Below are 22780 nucleotides of genomic sequence, written 5' to 3'. Positions count from 1 at the left end.
GCAACATGATGTGGGGTTTATTATAAAGAATGAATCAGAGATTTACGAGGCAGGCGTGAACATGTATTTCCACTCTGTGCCCGATATTCTCACAGCTGAACTAAATGTCCCATACATTTTTACTTGGTTCTCCACATCTCCACTTGAAAGCAGGACGAACGTCACATGTTTGTAAACCAGAACTGATGAGTCCAGGCTTTTTTAGTTCAGTTGTACACAGGAGCTGAAAAAATCATACATTTATTTAACTAAGGAAAAATCTTAAATTAAAAATTAAAAATTACTGAACTATGCCCTGTGTTTTTGTTGGCACATTAAATACAATTACTACATAATTAAAATATGTAATAAAGAAGACATTCACATAATTAGACCTTGCCTAAAAACAAGGACACAGTCATTTTAGATACTATACAAAGTACTCCTACAACATCACTATCTTTACCAATTAGAGCTACACTCTAAACAAGAACAACACAGTGTGAAAATGATCGATTTAACAAAATGTTATATATATTTTTATACCACACACACTCGCTCCCTCTCCTCTCCACTACCACGACTATGCGACTGGCAGAGCATGGATCATTTCTGAATATTTATAAACACATAGGGTTCGGCTCTTGGTTTTTTTTATTAGTGCTTTGAATGGAAGTGTGTCTGTTTGACTTGTATTTAGATGTGTCCAAAATGTCATCTCTCTCTCTGACCTAATTGTATTAATACTCTTGATTTATATGTATTTTAATTTTCTGTGTGTGTGTGAGAGAGAGAGAAAGAGAGAGAGTGAGTGAGAGAGAGATTTATGTATTCATGTATGAAATAGAGCCTATTAATACTCTATAAATGATTTATATTGTTGTGTTTATATTCATAGTGTTTGCAAAACACCTATCATACATCACATATATCATATATCAGAATATTCTATTCTGATTCAATAAATGATTTCTATTGTTGTGTTTATATTTATAGTGTTTGCAAAACACCTATCATACATCACGTATATCATATATCAGAATATTATATTACTGTTAATCCCACTATGAATATTAAAATACGCCGAACCGTGTCCTGTCCTTACACTGAGTGGAGAGGGCGACCGGTCCAAGATGCCGGCCCCACCGCTCGTCAGCGCCAATAGGCCCAACGTTCGATGAGGCAAGGCAAGGCAAGGCAAGGCAGCTTTATTTGTATAGCACTTTTCATACACAAGGCAGACTCAAAGTGCTTCACAGCACAACATGTCATGAATTCAAATGCATTACAGAAAGACAAAGAGAATAAAAACATAGACAATAATCAAAACAGTGCAGACGTTAAAAGTGATTTAGCAGAAAGCTAAGGTGAACATAAAAGTTTTCAGTCTAGTTTTAAAAGTGGTCAGAGTGGGTGAAAGTCTCAAATCTTCAGGAAGTTTATTCCAGCTGTTTGTTGCATAAAGACTGAAAGATGCTTTCCCTTGATTTGAGTTTACTCTGCGAACCACTAACAGATTGGTCTCAGAGGATCTTAGTGATCTAGAAGGCTTATGTAGTGGGAGCATATCAGTGATATACCTCGGCCCTAGACCATGTAGTGATTTATAAGTGAGCAGGAGGATTTTGAAATCAATTCTCTGACGTACAGGAAGCCAGTGTAATGATTTAAGAATTGGTGTAATGTGCTGACATTTTTTGGTCTTTGTTAGAACTCTAGCAGCAGCGTTCTGAACAAGCTGTAGCTGCCTGACAGTTTTTTTGGGAAGACCTGCAAGGAGACCGTTACAGTAGTCTAGTCTACTGGTTATAAAGGCATGGACAAGTCTTGAGCTGACATGAGCCCTCTAAGTCTTGTTACATTTTTAAGGTGATAGTAGGCCGATTTTGTTACTGATTTGATGTGACTGTCGAAATGTAAATCAGAATCCATAATAACCCCAAGATTTCTGGCTTTATTTGAGGTTTTCAGGGACAGTGATTGAAGGTGTTGGATGACTTTAAACCTTTCTTTCTTAGCACCAAAAACAATTATCTCAGTTTTATCCTCATTTAGTTGAAGGAAATTTTGGCACATCCAGTGTTTGACTTGCTCAATGCACTGGCACAGTAGATCTATGGGGCGATAGTCATTTGGTGATAGCGCTACATAGATTTGGGTGTCATCGGCATAGCAATGGTGGTCAATGTTATTATTTTGCATGATTTGTCCTAGTGGGAGCATATAGATGTTAAATAAAGTCGGCCCCAAGATTGAACCTTGGGGGACTCCACACGTTACGTTGGTTTGTTCTGATACAAAGTCGCCAATGGAAACAAAATAGTTCCTATCTTGTAGATATGACTTGAACCAGTTTAGGACTGTGCCTGAGAGCCCCACCCAGTTTTCCAACCTGTCCAAAAGTATTGAGTGGTCGACAGTGTCAAATGCAGCACTGAGGTCCAATAGCATTGGTACTGAAGTTTTGCCAGAGTCTGTGTTAAGACGGATGTCATTTATAACTTTAATAAGGGCCGTCTCTGTGCTATGAAAAGGTCTAAATCCTGACTGGAGGTTGTTGTGGCAGCCAGTAGAAGCCAAGAAGTGATTTAGTTGTTGGAGTACAACTTTCTCAATTATTTTACTTATGAATGGTAGATTTGAAATTGGTCTGTAGTTGTTGATAATAGAGGCATCTAGGCTCCGCTTTTTTAGAAGAGGTTTAATGACTGCAGTTTTGAAGGCCTTTGGGAAATTGCCCGATTGAATAGAGTTATTAACTATATGCAATACGTCTGTTGATAGGCAGTCAAAAACATTCTTAAAGAAGTTGGTAGGTAAAGCATCGAGACAGCAGGTGGTTGGCTTTAGATCGGTCACTGTTTCCACTAGAGTTTTAGAGTCTATGGCATCAAAGCTTGCCATCATTGCTGTGTTATTTTGGCCTAAACGGGGTGGTGATCCAACTTTTTTGTTTGAGATATTGATGGCACGTCTGATGCCTTCAATTTTATCAGTATAAAAGAATGCAAACTCATTGCATTTCTGTGTGGAATGGAGTTCGGCTGGTATTTGTGTTGGGGGGTTGGTCAGTCTGTCGACAGTTGCAAATAGGGTTTTGGCCTTATTAGTGTTGCTGTTTATGATATTGGAGAAGAATGATTCTCTAGTACTTTTTAAGACTAAATTGTAGGCCTGGAGCCTCTCTTTATAGATGTCATGGTGAATATGAAGTTTTGTATTTCGCCAGGTTCGTTCAGCCTTCCTGCACTCTCTTCTCTGGGCTGTTACAACAGCAGCTTTTCTCCAGGGTGCCTTTTGCTTACCAGAAATCGTTTTAACTGTAACCGGTGCAATGACATCTATGATATTCACAATTTTGGAATTAAAGTTGTTTACAAGATCATCAGCATGGCATGGGTTTAGAGGTGGTAGCGAGGAGATGGCATTTTTAAAGAGTACATTAGCATGTTCATTGATGTAGCGCTTTTTGACATTCTTTGATTCTGTTTGTGTCTCCGGAATTAAAGAAATATTAAAGAAAACACAGAAGTGATCAGACAATGAAAGATCAGTCACAAGAACATCAGAAACATTGAGACCTTTTGTGATAATCAGGTCCAGGGTGTGTCCTTTATAATGAGTAGCCTCTTTCACATGTTGAGACAGGTCAAATGTATCTAAAATAGTAAAAAGTTCTTTTGCACCCTTGCCATTCGAATCGTCAATATGAAAATTAAAGTCACCAGTTATAACTAGGCAGTCAAAGTCAGTGGAGATACTAGACAATAATTCGGTAAAATCATCGAAAAAATTTGCTGAGTATTTAGGTGGCCTGTAAATAATTAACAGAAGAATTTTGGCGTCTACTCTTTATATGTCTATGCACCACAGCTCCCGTCCTGGCTTGGACTCAGCTCTTCAGGTGGCTGCAGCTCTGCACGTGGCTTGTCTCTGGCTGTTGTTTGTTGGTTGACAAAAAAGTTCTGACCAGTTTATCTGGACTGGTGTCGCGAGTTTGATGCAATTTGTCGGCCGGACAAAAAGGCAAAGACTGCACGAGGGGTTTTATTATAAAAGATAAAAACGTGGCGTAGAAAACGTATAAAGTTGCGCGATAAAAATAGATTAAAACGAAAATATTTTAACAAGAAAACAAAATATAAAGTAACGTCTCTGGCAAGCTTTTGGATAACAAAAGTTGAACAAAAGAAACAAAAGAAAACAAAACACAGGAAGCGCAGAAAAGGGGGAGAAGAGAGAAGTGAAGAGAGAAGAGGGCAAGAGAGGGGAGACACCTCTGTGTCGACTCTTTATCTCCCCGGAGGAGCAACCAGTTTTTTTAAACTGTTATAGTAAATGCAGGACGTGTAACCACACATAATTTGCATTATTTATTTTGATTTACCGACCATTTCATATTTAGGTTCAGATACAGTGTGACACATGCTGGTCAGATTTTGTCATTTTTCAATTGATGTCTATGAATGCTGTCCATAGTTTATAAGCACATTCAAAACTACAAGTCTCAACCCCCAACCTACAAGTTACAAACTTGTACTAAACCCACTCACCCACCATGACTCCTTGTAAGTGCTCACACCCGGGTGTAAATAGACCCATCTTTAGTTTTGAAGATGAAAAAGTATTCATTCAATCAGTGATCAAACTAAGATTTCCTATCAAGTCCAATTGACAGAGGTAATGATAAATATACTGAATACACACAAGTGGCTAAATCCTGCAAAGTTTCTGAGCAGAGGGATGAATATTGCAAACTTAAATGTGTGGCCGTGGTTTTTTAATGTTTGAGTCAATAAAATATGCTGGACCATGTGTCGTCACAAGTTCAAATATCAAAGAAGAAGCAGAAATCCCTCTATGACACAGCACCCTCCTCTTGTTTTTTCGTTTTCGTCTTCTAGTGATTGTAATTTTTATTATCATAACTAGAAAACGAAAATCAAATAAAACGCTTTGTAATTCATTTTAATTTTAGTATTTTAAAACGAAAATCAAATAACCACTATTTTTTTATTCGTTTGTGAATTGAAAATCCAATGACCAAACGATACACGGAGCCAGAAAGACTTTGCTGATAACGATGAGTTTAATCTGATCTCACTGTAAATCAGTAGGGGGCAGTAATGTACTTTGGAAATCGTTCCTCTACCTTGAAACGAAGAGTAAGGCCAATGCAGCGTTCGTGATTATCGAAATAAAAACACACAGAAGCCGTAAAAAGCCACACCGGAGATGGGTTCACTTACTTTCTAAAGCGGGACATATCCAGTAGTGGATTGTTTGTTTTTGTTTTTTATAATGCCGTTTTACATGTGTCGGGCAGTTAGGGTACTAGCTGGTGTTTTGAATGCATAAAGCTGTAGTGAACCCTATTTTCAAGGATGACTTGCTGATTTCCCACTTTGTCGTAGATCCCAAACACATCTGAAGAAGAGAAGGCTGCAGGTTAACGATTACGTAAAGATGCAACTGGCTCTAAGTAAAACGTTTGGCCAGAAACCAGTCAAATTTCAATTAGAACAAGATGGGGACTTTTACATGGTTGGGTCAGAGGTATGTGACTATTCATTAACTTTCAATGCTTAGTTCCCTATTGTCAGTCTAGGTCATCCACCCTTCTGCCTAGTTAATGCTAACATGCTAACATGCCCCATTGGCTTCATAAACAAAGAAATAGCGCTACCCCAAACGAAGAACTGGATATAATCTGCTAAAGTCAAGCCAGCAACGCACAAACTCACCGGTCTAATTTCGGCCGTTGAAATCACATAAAGAACAGTTAACCGAACAGTTTTTGTTGTTTTGCTGTCGAGCTAACTTGTAAGCGCAACCTCTCATGGGGAAGGTAGCCTAACTGTTAACGTGTTGTGCTAGACCAGCAAGTTACATCAACATGAAGTAGCCCACGAGCTAAATAGTATTGTTTGAAAACAGTCTTTATCGACATCTCATATTTGAACACATCATGTTGAAGCTACACCACATATCTATTGATTTTGAAAAAAAGGAATGCTCCTCAATAATGTCTACAACAGTCTATTTCTTAATATACAAGCTGGATATGTTTGAAAGAAAACCCAAGCAGCAGGTCTTGGGGCCCATTAGTCTACCTAGTCAGTGTTCTACTGTACGTTTTGGCTTTAAAGGGAGACACCACAGGTGAACAGAAAAAAATAACTCATAGATATCACCATGAAACTTCTCCAGTTTGATTGTTGACATTAAGATAAATATTTTATGTATTACAAGTTTTCTGGAATTTGTTTATCCTTTTGTTTAAAGCGTGTCCACATGAGCTGATTGTGACCTATCCACATGTAATCAAGGCAGTTATTGCTGCCAAAGTTTTCTCTACCCCAAAATGTACTTGAAAGGAGAGCAGCACTCTGCACCTAAATTATACAACTTTGAAAGTCTTTTTTTTCTGTTGATCAGTGTCATAAGCTTGTTATAGAAGAAGAAGAAGAATTACTTTATTTATCCCGCACGGGGAAATTGAATTATAACATGACTGTCAGAGGGGAGTTAATACTTTTTACTGGCACTTTAATTCAGTGCTTATACGTATGTAGGTAATCTGCATAGTTCTGTAAGGTGGATAATAGGGGCATTCCATCAGAAATCACTTTCTGACCTCTTTTCAATCTGAATGATTTTTTCCCAACATGTTAACCTATAGAAAGAAAGAAAGGTTTAAAGTCATCCAACACCTTCAATCACTGTCCCTGAAAACCTCAAATAAAGCCAGAAATCTTGGGGTTATTATGGATTCTGATTTACATTTCGACAGTCACATCAAATCAGTAACAAAATCGGCCTATTATCACCTTAAAAATGTAACAAGACTTAGAGGGCTCATGTCAGCTCAAGACTTAGAAAAACTTGTCCATGCCTTTATAACCAGTAGGCTAGACTACTGTAACGGTCTCCTTGCAGGTCTTCCCAAAAAAACTGTCAGGCAGCTACAGCTTGTTCAGAACGCTGCTGCTCGAGTTCTAACAAAGACCAAAAAATGTGAGCACATTACACCAATTCTTAAATCATTACACTGGCTTCCTGTACGTCAGAGAATTGATTTCAAAATCCTCCTGCTCACATATAAATCACTACATGGTCTAGGGCCGAGATATATCACTGATATGCTCCCACTACATAAGCCTTCTAGATCACTAAGATCCTCTGAGACCAATCTGTTAGTGGTTCGCAGAGTAAACTCAAATCAAGGGAAAGCATCTTTCAGTCTTTATGCAACAAACAGCTGGAATAAACTTCCTGAAGATTTGAGACTTTCACCCACTCTGACCACTTTTAAAACTAGACTGAAAACTTTTATGTTCAATTTTTTTTTTTCAATTTAATTTTATTTATAGTGTCAAATCATAACAAAAGTTATCTCAGGACACTTTACAGAGTAGGTAAAGACCACACTCAATGACTTATTTATGATTTACATAGACCCAACAATTCCTCTGTAGAGTACAGTGGCAACGAAAACCTTCCCTATAACAGGCAGGAACGTCAGACAGACCCAGCTCTGTGGAGGACGGCCATCTGTCTTGACCGGTTGGGGAGGAAGAAAAGGAGAGAGAAAGAGAGAAAAGACACACAGATGGACAGGGAGAGACAGACAGACACACTTCCAGAGATGCAAGCAAAGCCTAACAGTAACTATAATATTTATAGTAATGTGAATATGACGTATATGTTAAGGCAGTTAATACAACAGAATAGTAGAAACAAGCACAGCTAAGGTGACAGAATATGAAAATGATAATAATTATGGTGGCAAACATGATCAATGATGAGTAGTGGCAATAGCAGCTACAATACAGCTACAAATTTTATAGTTTATTAAACTAGTGATAGTATATATGAGTAACAGTGACAATAGCAGCAGGAAGTGTCATGTAGGACCACGGCAGCAAGCACCACCACGATCAGCAGAGACCTGCGAGACGACAAAGCACAAACAGCTCCGGGGAAGAAGCTGAATCAATAACATGCATTGATGGGACATGAATGATTCAGACAGAGAGGAGAGAAGCTCAGAGTATCAGGAAAAGTATTATCCCCCGGCAGACTAGGCCTATAGCAGCATCATTAAGCAGATGTTCACCTTAGCTTTCTGCTAAATCTTCACACTTTTAACGTCCGCACTGTTTTGATTATTGTCTATGTTTTTATTCTCTTTGTCTTTCTGTAAAGCATTTGAATTCATGACATGTTGTGCTGTGAAGCACTTTGAGTCTGCCTTGTGTATGAAAAGTGCTATACAAATAAAGCTGCCTTGCCTTGCCTTGCCTTGCCTATATAAGAGAAAGTTAGAACTTGGTCTGGTTAAAATAACTAGAATGACCATCCATTCAGGAGAGAGGTGCCCTCAAAGTTGAGTCCCACCTAACCTAAAGACACTGCTATTTCCTACAAAAATAAACAACAGTACGGTTCTCTGATCGTTGAAAAAGCTAACAAACAAAGTTATTCACAAGGCTCATACTTTTGGTCCAAATTTTAAAAAATGCAAGAAAGTTTATCTGTTGTCCTTAAAATCTTAATTTGCAAAAAGAAATTTATATTAAAAAAATCCTGTTTTAATGTGCTAATGGAGTAGGTCTCCTAAAGCTTTGTTCAGAAAGTTAATAATGTAAGCGGCCCTTTTTGGTTTCTATTTGATGCTGCTTCAGATCAACAGACCGCACCATTCCAAGCCACCAGTCTCTGTAACATAGCCTTTGATTTCTGCTGCAGTGAGAAAATCATCTTCAATAAGGCTGCAACTAACAATTTTTTAATTGTCAATTAATCTATTGATTAGTTGTTTGGTCTATAAAATGTCAGAAAATGGTTAAAAATGTTGGTCATCCTCAAATTTCTTGTTTTGTCCACACCTAAAAAAAAAGCAGAAAATATTCACATTAGGAAGCTGGAATCGGAGAACTCTGTCTTGAACTGATTAATGGATTATCAAAATAACCAAGTCTGCATAGCTAGCCTAATCATTTTGGACCAAAGGTATTGAAAATGTGGATAACCTTGTTTGTAAGTTTTTCCATGATCTGAGAAACATACTGTTATGTTTATTCTTGAAGATAATGTGTTTTAAGGAGGGGTGGTCAGCCAATATGGGTTCATTTTGAATGGATGGATAGTCGTTCAACATGTTGGAAAACATGTTCAAATGGAAAGGGGTGAGGCCCTAAAGTAATTTGTAAAAGAATGCCCTAATAAATTTCTTACAAACGGGTAGCACCTCAAAACCTGCACGGCTAATTTTGATGGGTAGTTTGCAAATTTTAAGAACCGTTAAGGTTGAGTCTTTATTGTTCACTATTATCGACTGAGGGTCGATACCATTTTTTTTTTTTTAAGCCTGTGCATGTTCAGGACTGGACTTGGTTATTTGTCTAGGAACATTTAACTTTTTTTTTTCATCGGCCTTAGTCGATGACTGATACAGATATTTGGAGCTGATTTTTCTTTTGCTCCCTCAATTTACATCATAAAAATGACACTGATGAAAACAAATGATAAGAATCTCAATCCAAAAAAAAAAAAAGGAACGTTTATTGAACTTAAAAAAGCTGAGGTAAAACAAGAACAAGTAGATAAACAATATTTAACAAATATTAACAACGGGTGAGGTAGAACAAGTGAAAAAGAGTTCAGTGCTGAAAATGCATGGGTATTAAAATTCTGAAAATAAATTCTGAAATAAAATATTTAAGCATAAGCTTTAAGCTTTTCAAAATAACATCTGGAATAAGAGCAAAAGAAAATAAATAAAGTGCTAACCAGCAACTGAAACAAGAAAAATGTGTGCAATTTTAACTAAAGAAAGTGCAAAACGTGTGCGAAGGTGGTCAGTCACTACTTCTGACAGAGCTGACAGAGCTTTTGTCCTCCTTGCTTTGACAAAGAACAACTCAGGGGGCCCTGTTGAAATTGCACTCATAGGTGGACCATTTATACTGATTCTCATGTAGGTTGAACACAAGTCATTTGAGTGTACATAAGATGCACACTACATTGTACCCCCGCATACCACAATGCAATGCGGCCGTGTTTTGCCATAGGAGAAGAAGAAGAAGCAGAAGAGGCTCTTTTAAAAATAAAAAAAAGATATATATGCACAGTCTATATATTTATGTGCATTAATATCTCTACATCCACTAGATTAAAATGGAGGCTCTGCCTTTTCTTTACCTGTGCCATGGCGAAACCATAGTATCAGAGCTCCATTGATGATCGCTTTTTATGTTCAGGCTCAAGATACTTAGAGTTGATTGAAATAACTTTGATCAGAGGGGTGTATTGCGAAGCGTGCTGAACATGATACTCAGGGTTTCTTTGGTTAACCTGGATCGACAAATACGAAACTTGCGATCAGAGTGAAACGGTACCACGAAACTCACTTAAGTTAATTTGTCAAGCCAGGGTTTCGGCTTTAATGCGTGTATCTCTTCATTTGACTCACCCTTTAGATGGAGCAGATCCTTATAATGATATAAATTATAATAAGAGTATGATAACACCAAGGGGCAACACAGTTGCATATAATAAGACTAGGTAGGCGTGCTAGCAAAAAGATTGTGTAAATTCGTAAGTGAAAAGATTCTGCATATTGTCTAAAAATAACTGACAAATGCAGAATTGATCGCTATTAATCCCAATAGAGTGAGGATGATTTAAAAATGCAAAAGCAACGTCCAACTCGCATCGAATCTGCTTTATACTATATTTTAGGGAATTTGCTTTAAATACACCCTATGTATAACAGATATATTCACTATCAAGACGTAGTGTCGGTCATGTAGTGGATTACTGTTGAACCCAAGTGCCAATGACTGGGGTTCCACTCCTGCCTGTTTTTAATCTTGTCTTACCCCCATCTAGATGGGGTGACCATTACGAAGCACCATTACAAAGTTTTAGTAGGCCTCCTGTAATGTGTACTGTAGTATTCAATTTCACTTCCCACATGATCTAGCCCAGGTAATACTTGCACATTGATGCTGTGTCTTGACTTTCTATTCACAAAGTCTGCCTCATGTTTCCCTAAATGTGCATTGATGGGGTCATGTCTAGGAAGTCTAGGGAGCTGCGCTTAGCAGCTCCACTGAACATGGTTTTACTGAAAGATCTACCTTCTGCTTTCCAGGTTGGAAACTATCTGCGCATGTTCAGAGGCTCTCTGTATAAAAGATATCCGTCTTTATGGCGGAGGCTGGCCTCGGTGGAGGAGAGAAAGAAGATCGTAGCATCATCACATGGTTAGTGTGGTGTGTCATTGTTTTTTTAAACAGGACATAAAGTCATTTTGAACTACTCCTAGTCTGGAAGGCCCACAGGCTGTATGCAATGTTTTTATTCAATATTATAGTGAATTAATATTATTATTTTTATATTACATTTGAATCAAGTGACCAATCAGACTAGTGACTTGTCAAACGAGTCATTATCTCAAGTGAAATGTGTTGCATTAAAAAAGCTTCATATCTTTGATTTAATTAGATTAATTAATTCAATTTTGTACATAATAGCCAGTGGGTGATTGGACTTTATCAGGGACAATCCTCCAGCATGCAGGAGGTAGTGAACAAGTAAACTCGTGGTTAACGTGGCCAGATAGCTAGCATGGCTACCAGAAACTCCAATAACATTATGTCACAGTAGTGGTGACAATTATTAAAAAGTGCATAAGAACAACTGCAACATTGCCTAATGCATTTAAGGTTTAACACTTTAAATTGGAATTGACATGTATGTGAGTTGTCTTGTCCATCTGTAGCCACTAGTGTTACTCTGCTGAAGGCCTCAGAATGTGAAGAGATCTTCGAGGGGAATGATGAGAAATACAAGGCGGTGTCCATCAGCACAGAGCCCCCAGCTTACCTCAGGTAATTTCTAATAATTTCACTAACATTTCTGAGATGATGGCTCATTTCACATGTGTTGTGTTTTACTTTTTCCATTTAAATGTTATTGAAATACATTTTCCCTGGGGCGGCCAGTGGCTTAGTGGTTAGAGCAGTACCATGTAAAGAGGCGGAATGTCCTTTAGGCAGCAGCCGCAGGCCTTTTGCTGTATATATATATATATATATATATATATATATATATATATATATATATATATATATATATATATATATATATATATATATATATATATATCTTTAATTTAAAGTTAATTAAAATTCCTGATTGTGAGAGCAATAGTACAGTACAATACTTACTGTAGTTGCTTGTATCCCCTTGTCATCGTTGTGTTTTTTGTCCCTTTTGTATAAGGGAGCAGAAAGCAAAGAGGAGCAGTCAGTGGGTCCCCACGCTGCCCAACAGCTCTCACCATCTAGATGCTGTGCCTTGCTCTACAACCATCAACCGTAACCGAATGGGCCGGGACAAGAAGAGGACCTTCCCCCTCTGGTGAGAAGGCTGTACAGCAACAAATGCAACAGGAGGGCACAACTGTTGAACATTTGTGACATTTACTTGCTGCTCTTGTATCCATCTTCATTTGTCTACCTCATATGCAAAAATGACTTGATGTAATCCAATTCAACAACCAGGATCTTGGGTTGCAATAGTTGAATGATTATTATATAGATAGATAGAGCCTGAGCACTGACGACAGAGCCAGTGAGGGATCTATTGTAAATGATTATTATTATTATTCTCTATTATTATAATAATAATTATAATTATTATTATAATTATTATTCTCTTACTAAATTAATTGCCTTTTTGAGGTCCTCAGCATATCTAAAAAGTCCCCAAAATTTGCAAACCTGTCAAGTCTGGTTTAAATTTAGGAGTTATATGGGTCTTGTGCATGTGCGTGGCAAAATGGCTCAGTAGCACCCCCTCAATGAGGTTTCACTTACAGGTTAAGTGAAAATTGGGAGGCAGAATGAGGTGAAAAAGCCTCAATAAGCCATATCTTAAACCCAACCGGAAGTTGCCCATTTTGAGTTTAATATGCAAATTTAGTTCATATACATTTAGTTTAATAAACAAACTCCTGGAGATTTAACCCATTTGACTTCAAAATTGGTCTGTACCGTACCTATTTCAAGACCTTTGTGATCAAAGTTACGTTATTTCGTTCCGTTTTTCTGGGCCGCGTGGCGGCGAATATTGTCGTTTTTCCATGAAAAAGGAAGTAGCTAATAACTTGAGCATAAATTGTCCAATCTGCTTCAAAAATCTGATGGTTGATAAGGTTCTGGCCCTGAACAGAACCATATCTCAATATTCACTCATTGTCAAAGCGCCCCTATTGGTGACAGGAAATATTGGGCATTTTGATGGCGTCAAACTTTAACAAACTCCTCCTAGAGATTTAACCCGATTGACTTTAAAACTGACCAGTACCAAGACCTCTGTGATCAAAGTTACCTCATATCGTAACTTAATTCTGTAGGGTGTGGCCGCGGTGTGTCAGTAAAAATTGGCGTCACATCATAGAAGAGAAAGTAAGGTCAGTCAGTACCACCTAAAGACATGTCTGATCAAATGATACTGAACACATTTTTTTTCTCTGTGTTACTGTGGCGTGGTGCCAAAATATCACTTTTTGCCACTAGACAGGAAGATTTTGTAACTTAGCCATACATTGGCTAATCTGCACTATATTTCTCATGCATGGCAAGGGTCCAGGCCTGAACACACCTCTCAATATTCGGTGTTTCCCATACATAGACCAACGTGTGGCACTGTGCCACAGAATCAACACCGAGCGCTACAAATTGATTACAGGTTGGTTTTTTTTTAAACGCGTGCGAGAGAGAGAGAGAGAGAGAGAGAGAGAGAGAGAGAGAGAGAGAGAGAGAGCAGCTGAGATCTCTGCTCAGCACCGCTGCCAGCCTGTGTCACTGACAGCACGTAGGACAGGGAATCAGTGAATAAACATACACTTCTTTCATTTTCAAAAGACAAAACTGAGCTGCGCCATCTTTGCACTGCTGTCTAATGAGGCGAGAGACGTAGAATGTCAACAAAGTCAAAAGTAGATAGCGCCATCTGATTCATTTTTCATCTCGACCAATTGGAATCGTCACACATTTGAATTTGAAGCACATTAAACTAATTAAAAGGTTATTTAAATACTATATTGTAGAAATTCATTCATTCATCTTTAACCGCTTGTCCCTATTGGGGTTAAGGAGCCCATCCCAGCTGACATTGGGCACGAGGCAGGGTACAACCTGGACAGGACGCCAGTGTATCACAGGGCACATAGAGACAGACAACCATTCACATTCACTCCTATGGACAGAGTGCATGTCTTTGGACTGTGGGAGGAAGCCGGAGAACCCGGAGAAAACCCCACACAGACATGGGGAGAACATGCAAACTCCCCACAGAAGGGCCCTAGCCGGGATTTGAACCAGGAACCCTCTTGCTCTGAGGCGACAGTGCTAACCACCACTCTTTCAGTGGTTGTTGTATTAAGATCAGCTTGAAAAAATGTGAACTTTCCCTTTAAGCAGTACTGATACTGACGTGTGAATGGTCAGGTCATGTTATGTTCACAGAGCAATTTGAATATATTTGATGAACAACAATAATCCAACTTTGAGCTTTGATGTGTCTTGTGTTTCGCTCAGCTTTGATGACCACGACCCTGCAGTGATCCATGAGAATGCAGCCCAGGTAGAGGCGCTGGTTCCCATTCGTCTAGACATGGAGATAGACGGACAGAAGCTGCGGGATGCCTTCACATGGAACATGAATGGTAAGTAAGGAACAAGCTGACCAACATCCATAATATACAGTATTATCGCCTGTCTAATGTTTCTTATATGTCAACTTGTCTAAATTTTGTCTAACCTCACTGATCGGCCCCTTTTCAGAGAAACTGATGACCCCAGAGATGTTTGCCGAGATTTTATGTGATGACCTGGACCTGAATCCTTTGGCCTTTGTACCCGCCATTGCCTCAGCCATTCGTCAGCAGATTGAGTCGTACCCCACTGACAGCATACTGGAAGAGCAGGCAGACCAGAGAGTCATCATCAAGGTGGGTGGTGAGCCAAAAGCACAACAACCAGTCAGAGAATATCAGCTGGTTTTACAGGACGTTACTAAAACAGGGTTTTTTCAAAATAATTCTCTTTCTATTGACTTTTAAGGTGAGAAAGAACATAAACTACATAAAAGAAGTCTGGTCTGAAGGTTAAAGTGCCATTCCAGCGCAAAATAAACCTGTGTTTTTTTTCCGACGCTTACATACATCAAAAAAGCCATCATGACAGTTTTTTTAATCATCAATTATTAACGGAGAAATCCCGGAGTTGCTAAAAGCCAGAAGTGGCTAACAGTGATTAGCTCGGGGCAGTACGGTGATGGCATTCAAACGTCTTTTTTAATCACTAATACTGCTTAAAATAACAGCAAACCTCTGCAGCAGCATGAGAAGAGTCCCTACACAGAAAACAAAGCACCAGCAACGTAGTTTGTGAAGCCAGAGTTTATTTAAAGAGTGTTTTAAAGACTTACCTACTGGCCCCTGTACCAGCTCCTCTCATAGTAGTCCATTCAAGTCGATTACCAAAGTCAATCCAAAAGGAAGGAGCCCATTGGTGCTTTGTTTAGGTTTTTTCTAAAAGTCTTTGTAATCGCGTCAAGACTACACTCTCCCATTGATGGAAGAATGTTGTGAACTCTTAAGAAACTGCATTGATGCAGATAAGAATCTGCTTTAATGTGAAGGATTCACTTGATATTAAACATTTGAATTCTTTTTTGTGTTCCTTAGCTGAACATCCACGTGGGGAACATTTCTCTGGTGGACCAGTTTGAGTGGGACATGTCAGAGAGAGAGAACTCGCCAGAGTCGTTTGCACTGAAGCTGTGTTCTGAGCTGGGTCTTGGTGGAGAGTTTGTCACCACTATCGCCTACAGCATTCGCGGCCAGCTCAGCTGGCACCAGAGGACCTATGCCTTCAGGTAAAAACAAATCTCACTCCTGGGAAAATGATCTTTTCATAAAACTGGTGAAAACGGATGAAACGCTGTGCTATTGTCTTTTGCTCCAAAGAAAAAAGAAAACCAAGCAACCAAACACCAGAATGCACTGGGCAGTGCCAGAAGTTAAGGGAGGCGATCAAGGCGCAAAAATTCCCCAAAACAATGAATTAACCAATTTAGGCTTACATCGCAATCCTACATTAAGCCATCATTTTATTTTTATTCAATTATTTAAACTTTCATACCCGTCTCTAACACACAATCACACAAACAGTGCTGTTACATGATAAATGTACTGATAATAGCAATAGTGTGCTTTTTATTGACTCCTGTTGACACATGGTGGTGATTACTCTATGCATTTTAATTAGGGCTCAGTCAATTAAAAAATCTTTATTTGTTGAAGTTGAAAAATATTAATTTGCATATACTACCCACACTTAAAAGATAGTAAGCCGGTTGAAAACCAGCAAAGTGTCACTTTAATAGGGCCATAAGAATCAATGGGTAGAGTGTTCTAAACACACTTTGATTAAAGCAGACACTTTTATTGACTTCATCTGACAAAGTCGACTCATCCCTAACTTTCTATATTTGATCTTTTATGAGCTGACGATTTTTTGTGTTGGACTTCATCACTGCCATCCTTGTCATTTGCTCACAGTGAGAACCCGCTCCCGACAGTAGAGATTGCCATCCGCAACACAGGTGATGCAGACCAGTGGTGCCCCCTGCTGGAGACCTTGACAGATGCTGAAATGGAAAAGAAGATCCGAGACCAAGACAGGAACACAAGGTGAGTCAGATACAGATAGGTCAGATTCATTCAAACAATACATCTATCTACTCCACCTGATGCTACCTGAGGTTTGTTTTTCTGACCATTACAAAAAACAACGACTGCCATGGTTGCTGAAGGATAGTCTTTGGTAAACAGAAGGTCTAGTACAAGTACATGTGTGGTAAATGAAAATTAGATGCCATTTTGATGGTGAAACATAATTTCTGGTGCCACAGCAACTTAAAATAAAATAGCTTTGCAGCTAACATAGTATTTAAACATATGTAAACATAATAAGCAATGACATATTGGCAAGGTACAAGTAAAATGGAAAGAGAGGCCTGTTGAATCACGCTTCACATTTGAATCCGCTTTTCTGCACAGCCAGAACCTGCAGCGTTTAGGCTACAGATCAACCATGACCTGGGACAACATCACACAATTAAGCCCAAATCTGTCTATGATCTTTGATATTAGTGTATTGTCTTCAGTTGCTTCTACATGTCCCTTGTTTCCATCCGTGTACAGCTCAGCTAAATAAATATATTTAATAATTAATATATAATATGCAGGAAGATTCACGGCCGCACAAGTCTGGTTAATGATTAATGGATGGACTGCACTGGATAAAACTTAAGTGTTAATTATTCAAGCCGGTTAGAAAGATGGAGGAAAAACGTATTGTTTGTTTAAAAAGCTTATCATGTGAAGGCCCCTTTAGGCTCACAATGTCAAGGCTAAATGTCATAATAGTCTGCATCCACACGTATGAATATTTCATGTCTAATATTATAATATACACTGTTTTTTATTAATTTGTTGCCATGGTCAATAGAGGTATCAGAGCTCCATTGATGATGGCTTGTGCCACCACTCTACAGACTCCAGGTTTTCACAAAATCCATTTTCTGGAACAGGGATTTTTGTATGTTTATTTATTAAGTGCAACTTGTTCTTCTGGATAATATTAGACTCATCATAATCCAGATGCTCAGATCATTCCTAAAGTAGCAGAAATAATGTGAGTAAAATGTGTTTTTCTAGGCGTATGAGACGACTGGCCAACACGGCTCCTTCCTGGTAGAAAGAGGCATGAAGCTGCATCAGATGACGTGTCCGGGGGAGACTCCTACTACTCTGAAATGATCAAGTGAATGCACACAAAGTTATACACAAACACAGGCCATCCTTAAAGCATCGACGATGATCCTGTAAGCATGACTGCACTCACATATAGTCAGTCTCCATGGGCACCTCACTGACTGAACTCCACACACACACACACACACACATCCAGGCATTCCTCTGTACACCAAGTCAACCGTCATCATGTTTCACTTGCCTTTAGCACATCGGTCATAACAACAGTTCAAACCAAACACAACATCACTGTTAGCTAGTGTTTGGTATTGAAGGAGGTTTATCTTATATTCTGTTACACAAGTTGCTGTTACACACACACATACACACCATGCACTATTCACACTACCCGCCAAGTCAGAACACTTGGCCTTTCAGTATAGTGTCTGAGTGAAATGTATCTGTATGAATACAATATGAGTATTTGAATCACATGGCCAGGGCCATTCTGAACCCAGTCATTTTAAATTCTTCAGATCTTCATTACATCTGTAACAGAGGGCTACTATGGTCAAAATCAATGTGAAATTATCTATGTTGAAGAGCATCGAGAAGAACTTACAAATCATTGTAAGTCACATGTATAATGTATTATGAGTGTTGATATGGTGCATCAGAAAATATTAAGTGTTTGAGTGTAGTCATGAAGCATTATGAATGCATTATAATTCACTATGAATGCCCTCATAATGTACTATAAATGTGCTCTTCATAGAACGTGTTACCAGTTTCCATCACGGTTATTAATATTAATGTTTATTTTTAACACCTGTGCTTTTCCAACAACGGCAAGTCAAAGGCGCTGTTTATACTTGTCATTTCAAGTGTCGTTGGTAAGGAGACTTTCATTTACACGCAGCCACATACAGACAGGTGACAAGTTAAAGTATTTCAGTACACCACAAGTCTGACCTCAGCAATCTGTTTTTGTTTTCTCAGTTACATGTAAATCAGGGTCTGCACTCCTCCAGTCCAGAAGAAGGTTCTAATGCACCTGAAGTTTCTTGGTAACTACCAAAAACCCCAGAAGAAAAACATCTGCAGTTTGATAACAACAGTTTAGCTAGCTTTAGCTAACAACTATCTATAAGCTAACACAAACCTATGAATGGATCTTACTTATGAACTACGACAGGGCTCGACTGTAAGGGTGCACTCTTACACTGTCCATCCTTACCGTGCCCAAGGGGAGGAGCTTAGAAACAGCTGTTTGGGGCTCTCTTGTTCCGCTTCATGGCTAAAGACTAGTTCGTTTGACCAGTGTGAGTACAACTGTACCACGCCCAGGCATGGCACTAACTCATGGTGTTCCCTCAACCACACAGAGCCTTAATTGGTTTACCTAATCAGGGATCAGATGATCATGGATCAGATAAACATCTTGGTGCGCCTTGTAATAACTTGAGCTGCTATTATAAAAAGGAGGAGGAGACAAAGTGTGAACATGTGAAAAAAACACTGTTACCATGTTATTACCTAGCTGTAATGTAAAGTGCTACCAAGATAAAGTATGTGTCCTGGAGAGATGGATTTTTTTACACATTTTCAACATCTGGCTGAATGCGTCTTAAGCCTCCTTCAGCGGGGGTTTGAACAATCTGATTTCAATCCATCTCAAATGATTCTTCTATACATTATACTTTAGGCATCTGTGTGTTGTCAGACATTTGAAGATGTCACCATGGGCTCTGAAAAGTTGTGATGTGCCTTTTTTCAAATTCTTGTTATTTAAGAGACTATAGTGTAGTGTGCCCTACTAAGAATTTACATCATCTAATCTAATTGGTCAAGTCTTGCCTATTGTCAACTGATTGTCGAATCATGTTTTTTTCCTCAGTAATCCATATTCTCAATGGCTTCCGTTTTTTCCACACAGGCTAAAGAGCTGAAATGTGCCTGGCAACACAAGTTATCAGTTGTGTTTTTGCCCCCTCTGTTTAAGCTTTAAGTTGTGTAGCTGTTCGTCATCGTTAGACAGCCAGACACATCACTTATTAAACGTGCTTGCTTTTTATGGTTGTAAATACCCTAATTCAAGTTCCCCCTTGCCTGATATCAGACAGAATTGTCAACTAGTTACACTACGTTTCCATTCTCAGCACTGTGGAGTGGGCCGATTCTAATGTCTGGACCCAGCACATTTTCCCCCCCATTGTAGCGATTCACCGCCAGAAGGGAAATGACAGGGAGTAAAGGGACAGGCAGCACGAGAGAGAGCCCCGAACAGCTGTTTCTAAGCTCCTCCCCTTGCTGATTTTGACGGACAATCTGTCATAAATTCAAAAAACACTTAGCGCTCTGCTAGTGCTACGTTCTTAGTTGCTCTGGTTAATAGTCTATATACTGTATATATATATATATATATATATATGCATATATTTAGTGGGAAACCAAGCAATTCTATGTAAAATCAGACATTCAGCTCCCCCATAAAGAACCAATGGAATGATCCTTTGTTTTGTAATCACATTTTGTGACTATTCGACTGTGAGATTGGCAGTCGGATAAGGCTCCTTAGGTGGAGTAGTCAACTTTTCATGGCCCCTCCTAGACTATACAACTCAAACTGGCCTTGAACGTCAAACCTTTGGCGTGGATGATACCTCAGAAATAGTACATAATGCCCCTATGTTTAGGGTTTGGACATTTGGGACTTTGCTTACTGATAGTGGTAGGACCCAAAAAAATGGAGACACATCTCTTATGCTATCAGAATCATTTGGAAAATGCAATAATCTTAGTAATAAAAAAAAAATCCTTCTTATCTGGGCTTTAGTAGATGTTAGTGAGTCCCTGGTAAAGTGTTTGCAGCCAGTCAGAGAGTTGGTTTGGTTTTAGCATGTAGACTGTGAATTCAGGGGCTGGTTTCACAAAGTTAGACTTTGACTTTGGCTTAGAGCTAACTGCTAGTCAGACTTTAGATAGACATCGAAATTCACCTGAATTACACTTAAGACCAGTCTAAGATTTCTTTCTTAAACTGGCCCCTGATCAGTTCTGTGCCCAAGTGTTCATTTGCATGCTAAAACATAGGTACTTCATGCTTTACCCCTGTGCATGAGGAACTGTTGCCATTGTTACTTCTGTTTGCACCGTGCCTCATGCTGCATCATTTTCAGACTGGAAGCTCTATTTTACCAGGAGTGTTTTGGGATAGTAGAGAGTGGAAAAAATAAGCAGACAAGAACCAATGGTGTCTTTTAAAGTGATAATATTCAACTTGAACATACTCCAGAGAATGATGTTAATGTATGTACTGTCACTTCTTGTAATCCTGTTTTGTAAAATTCCTTTACAGTGGACCTGTCTTTTTTTTTATGAAAAACAACAATAAAGAAAAACTTGTTGGAAATATGCTGTTTTGTTAACCTGTGTATGTTTTACTTTTTGATACTGTTTATTTCTCTTAACCATGAGATGAATAACTTTGTATAAAAGGTGCAGTAGCAGGATTCTGTTGAGTAACCAACCTGCACAGCATGGGGGAAAATAGACCGTCAAAGTCCTCTGTGGCGCTGGCATTTGGCTCTTATTCTTGAAATAAAAATAAGAACAATTCATAAACACTCTTAGTTTTCAGATGTGGTCTCAGTTCCTATGTTATTTAAAAAGCTCAGAAGTTTTCTCAGTCAGTGGAGAGTGAAAAACATGTTCTTCATTAGTTTCTATATTGTAAAAATGTATGATAAGGTGATAAAATAATACAAGGTCTGTCACAATAGCCACACTATATGAAAACGGAATGGAATCAGAATAAATACATATCAGTGGGATTCCACCACATCTTCAAAAACAAGCACTTGGAGTAATTTAATGATGGCGCAGGAAACAGAAATGACTAAGAGGTGGGGCATTGTGAGTACACATAATTGTATTGTTATTATACAACACAGAGGAGTCACTGCAGTCAGCTCTAAAGAGCTTATGAACAGCCTTAATTCAACTAATAAAAAAACATTTGCGTTACAGTGAATATAAAAGAAGTCAACCTGTACTGATGCTGAGTGGAATTGAACTAACAGATAGAAAGTGTAATAACAAACATATACAGTGCCTATAGAAAGTCATGATATCCTTTTGAAATAGTCACTTTTGTTTTACAGGCTGAAATGATGATACATAAAAAATGTATTTTTCCAGTGTGATTTACACATTTAGCCTAACAACATTCAAGTGAATTTTTTCCCATACAACCTTTTGCCCCATGGCATCAGAATCTTCAATATGGCATACTGTAAACAAGACTCAGTGTGACATTTTTTCAGAAGAGGCTTCTTTCTCTCCACCCTGCCATACATGTAGAACTTGTTATCACATGCACTGATTGACCAACCTCTGCCATTAAGACTTGTAACTCCTTCAAGATCACCATGGGCCTCTTGGTAGCTTCCCTGATCAATCTTTTCCTGGCTAGGTCATCCAGCTTGGAGGGGCGGCCCGATCTACGTGAGGTCTGGGTGGTGCCATATGCCTTCCACTTCTGGACCATGCTCTGAACGGTCCTCAGAGGGAGAGTTAAAGCCTTTGAAATATTTTAATATCCTTCTCCTAATTTGTGCCTATCCACAACTTTATTGCAGAGGTCTATTGAAAGCATCTTTCCAACCATGGTGAATTCTTTGTGTTAACATGAACTACTAGGAGAGGAATCCTCAGGGAACAGCTGATTTTATTCTGAAGTAAAATCAGACACCACAGTTGATGTCAGGTGGAGGCCAATTTAACTTGGCGTGTAATCTGGAAGGTTATTGGTTATACCTGGGAATGTTTATGATTTTTATTCTAAAAGGGGCTAATCACTTTTCCATCTCTGTTATTCTAGTTTTTTTTGTTATTAATTTCCAGAAATTTAGAAAAACAAAATTCACTTAAATGTTTTGAGACAAAATGTGTAAATCACGC

General features: G+C 38.6%; 1 protein-coding gene across 2 annotated transcripts; it reads left to right on the top strand.

Annotated features, from left to right (window-relative positions):
• The first annotated feature begins 5414 nt into the window (after positions 1-5414).
• LOC310959139 (SWI/SNF-related matrix-associated actin-dependent regulator of chromatin subfamily B member 1-like) lies at positions 5415-21201 on the top strand. 2 transcript variants are annotated; one of them, XR_014593561.1, is made up of 10 exons: positions 5415-5535; positions 11141-11252; positions 11771-11879; positions 12274-12411; positions 14595-14722; positions 14841-15007; positions 15746-15936; positions 16622-16753; positions 17783-17888; positions 18818-21201. XR_014593561.1 is itself a non-coding variant. In XM_083930383.1 (9 exons), exons 1-9 carry the CDS (start codon positions 5446-5448, stop codon positions 17820-17822), a joined length of 1107 nt encoding a protein of 368 aa, XP_083786509.1. In that variant the 5' UTR covers positions 5415-5445; the 3' UTR covers positions 17823-21201. The 2 variants fall into 2 exon arrangements, 1 of the variants encoding a protein (XP_083786509.1); XM_083930383.1 differs by having other exon boundaries at positions 17783-21201.
• The last annotated feature ends 1579 nt before the right edge of the window (positions 21202-22780 follow it).

This window comes from Echiichthys vipera (genome assembly GCF_963691815.1).
Source record: "Echiichthys vipera genome assembly, chromosome: 16".
NCBI lineage: Eukaryota > Metazoa > Chordata > Actinopteri > Perciformes > Trachinidae > Echiichthys > Echiichthys vipera.
This window is presented reverse-complemented; position numbering and strand designations above follow the sequence as displayed.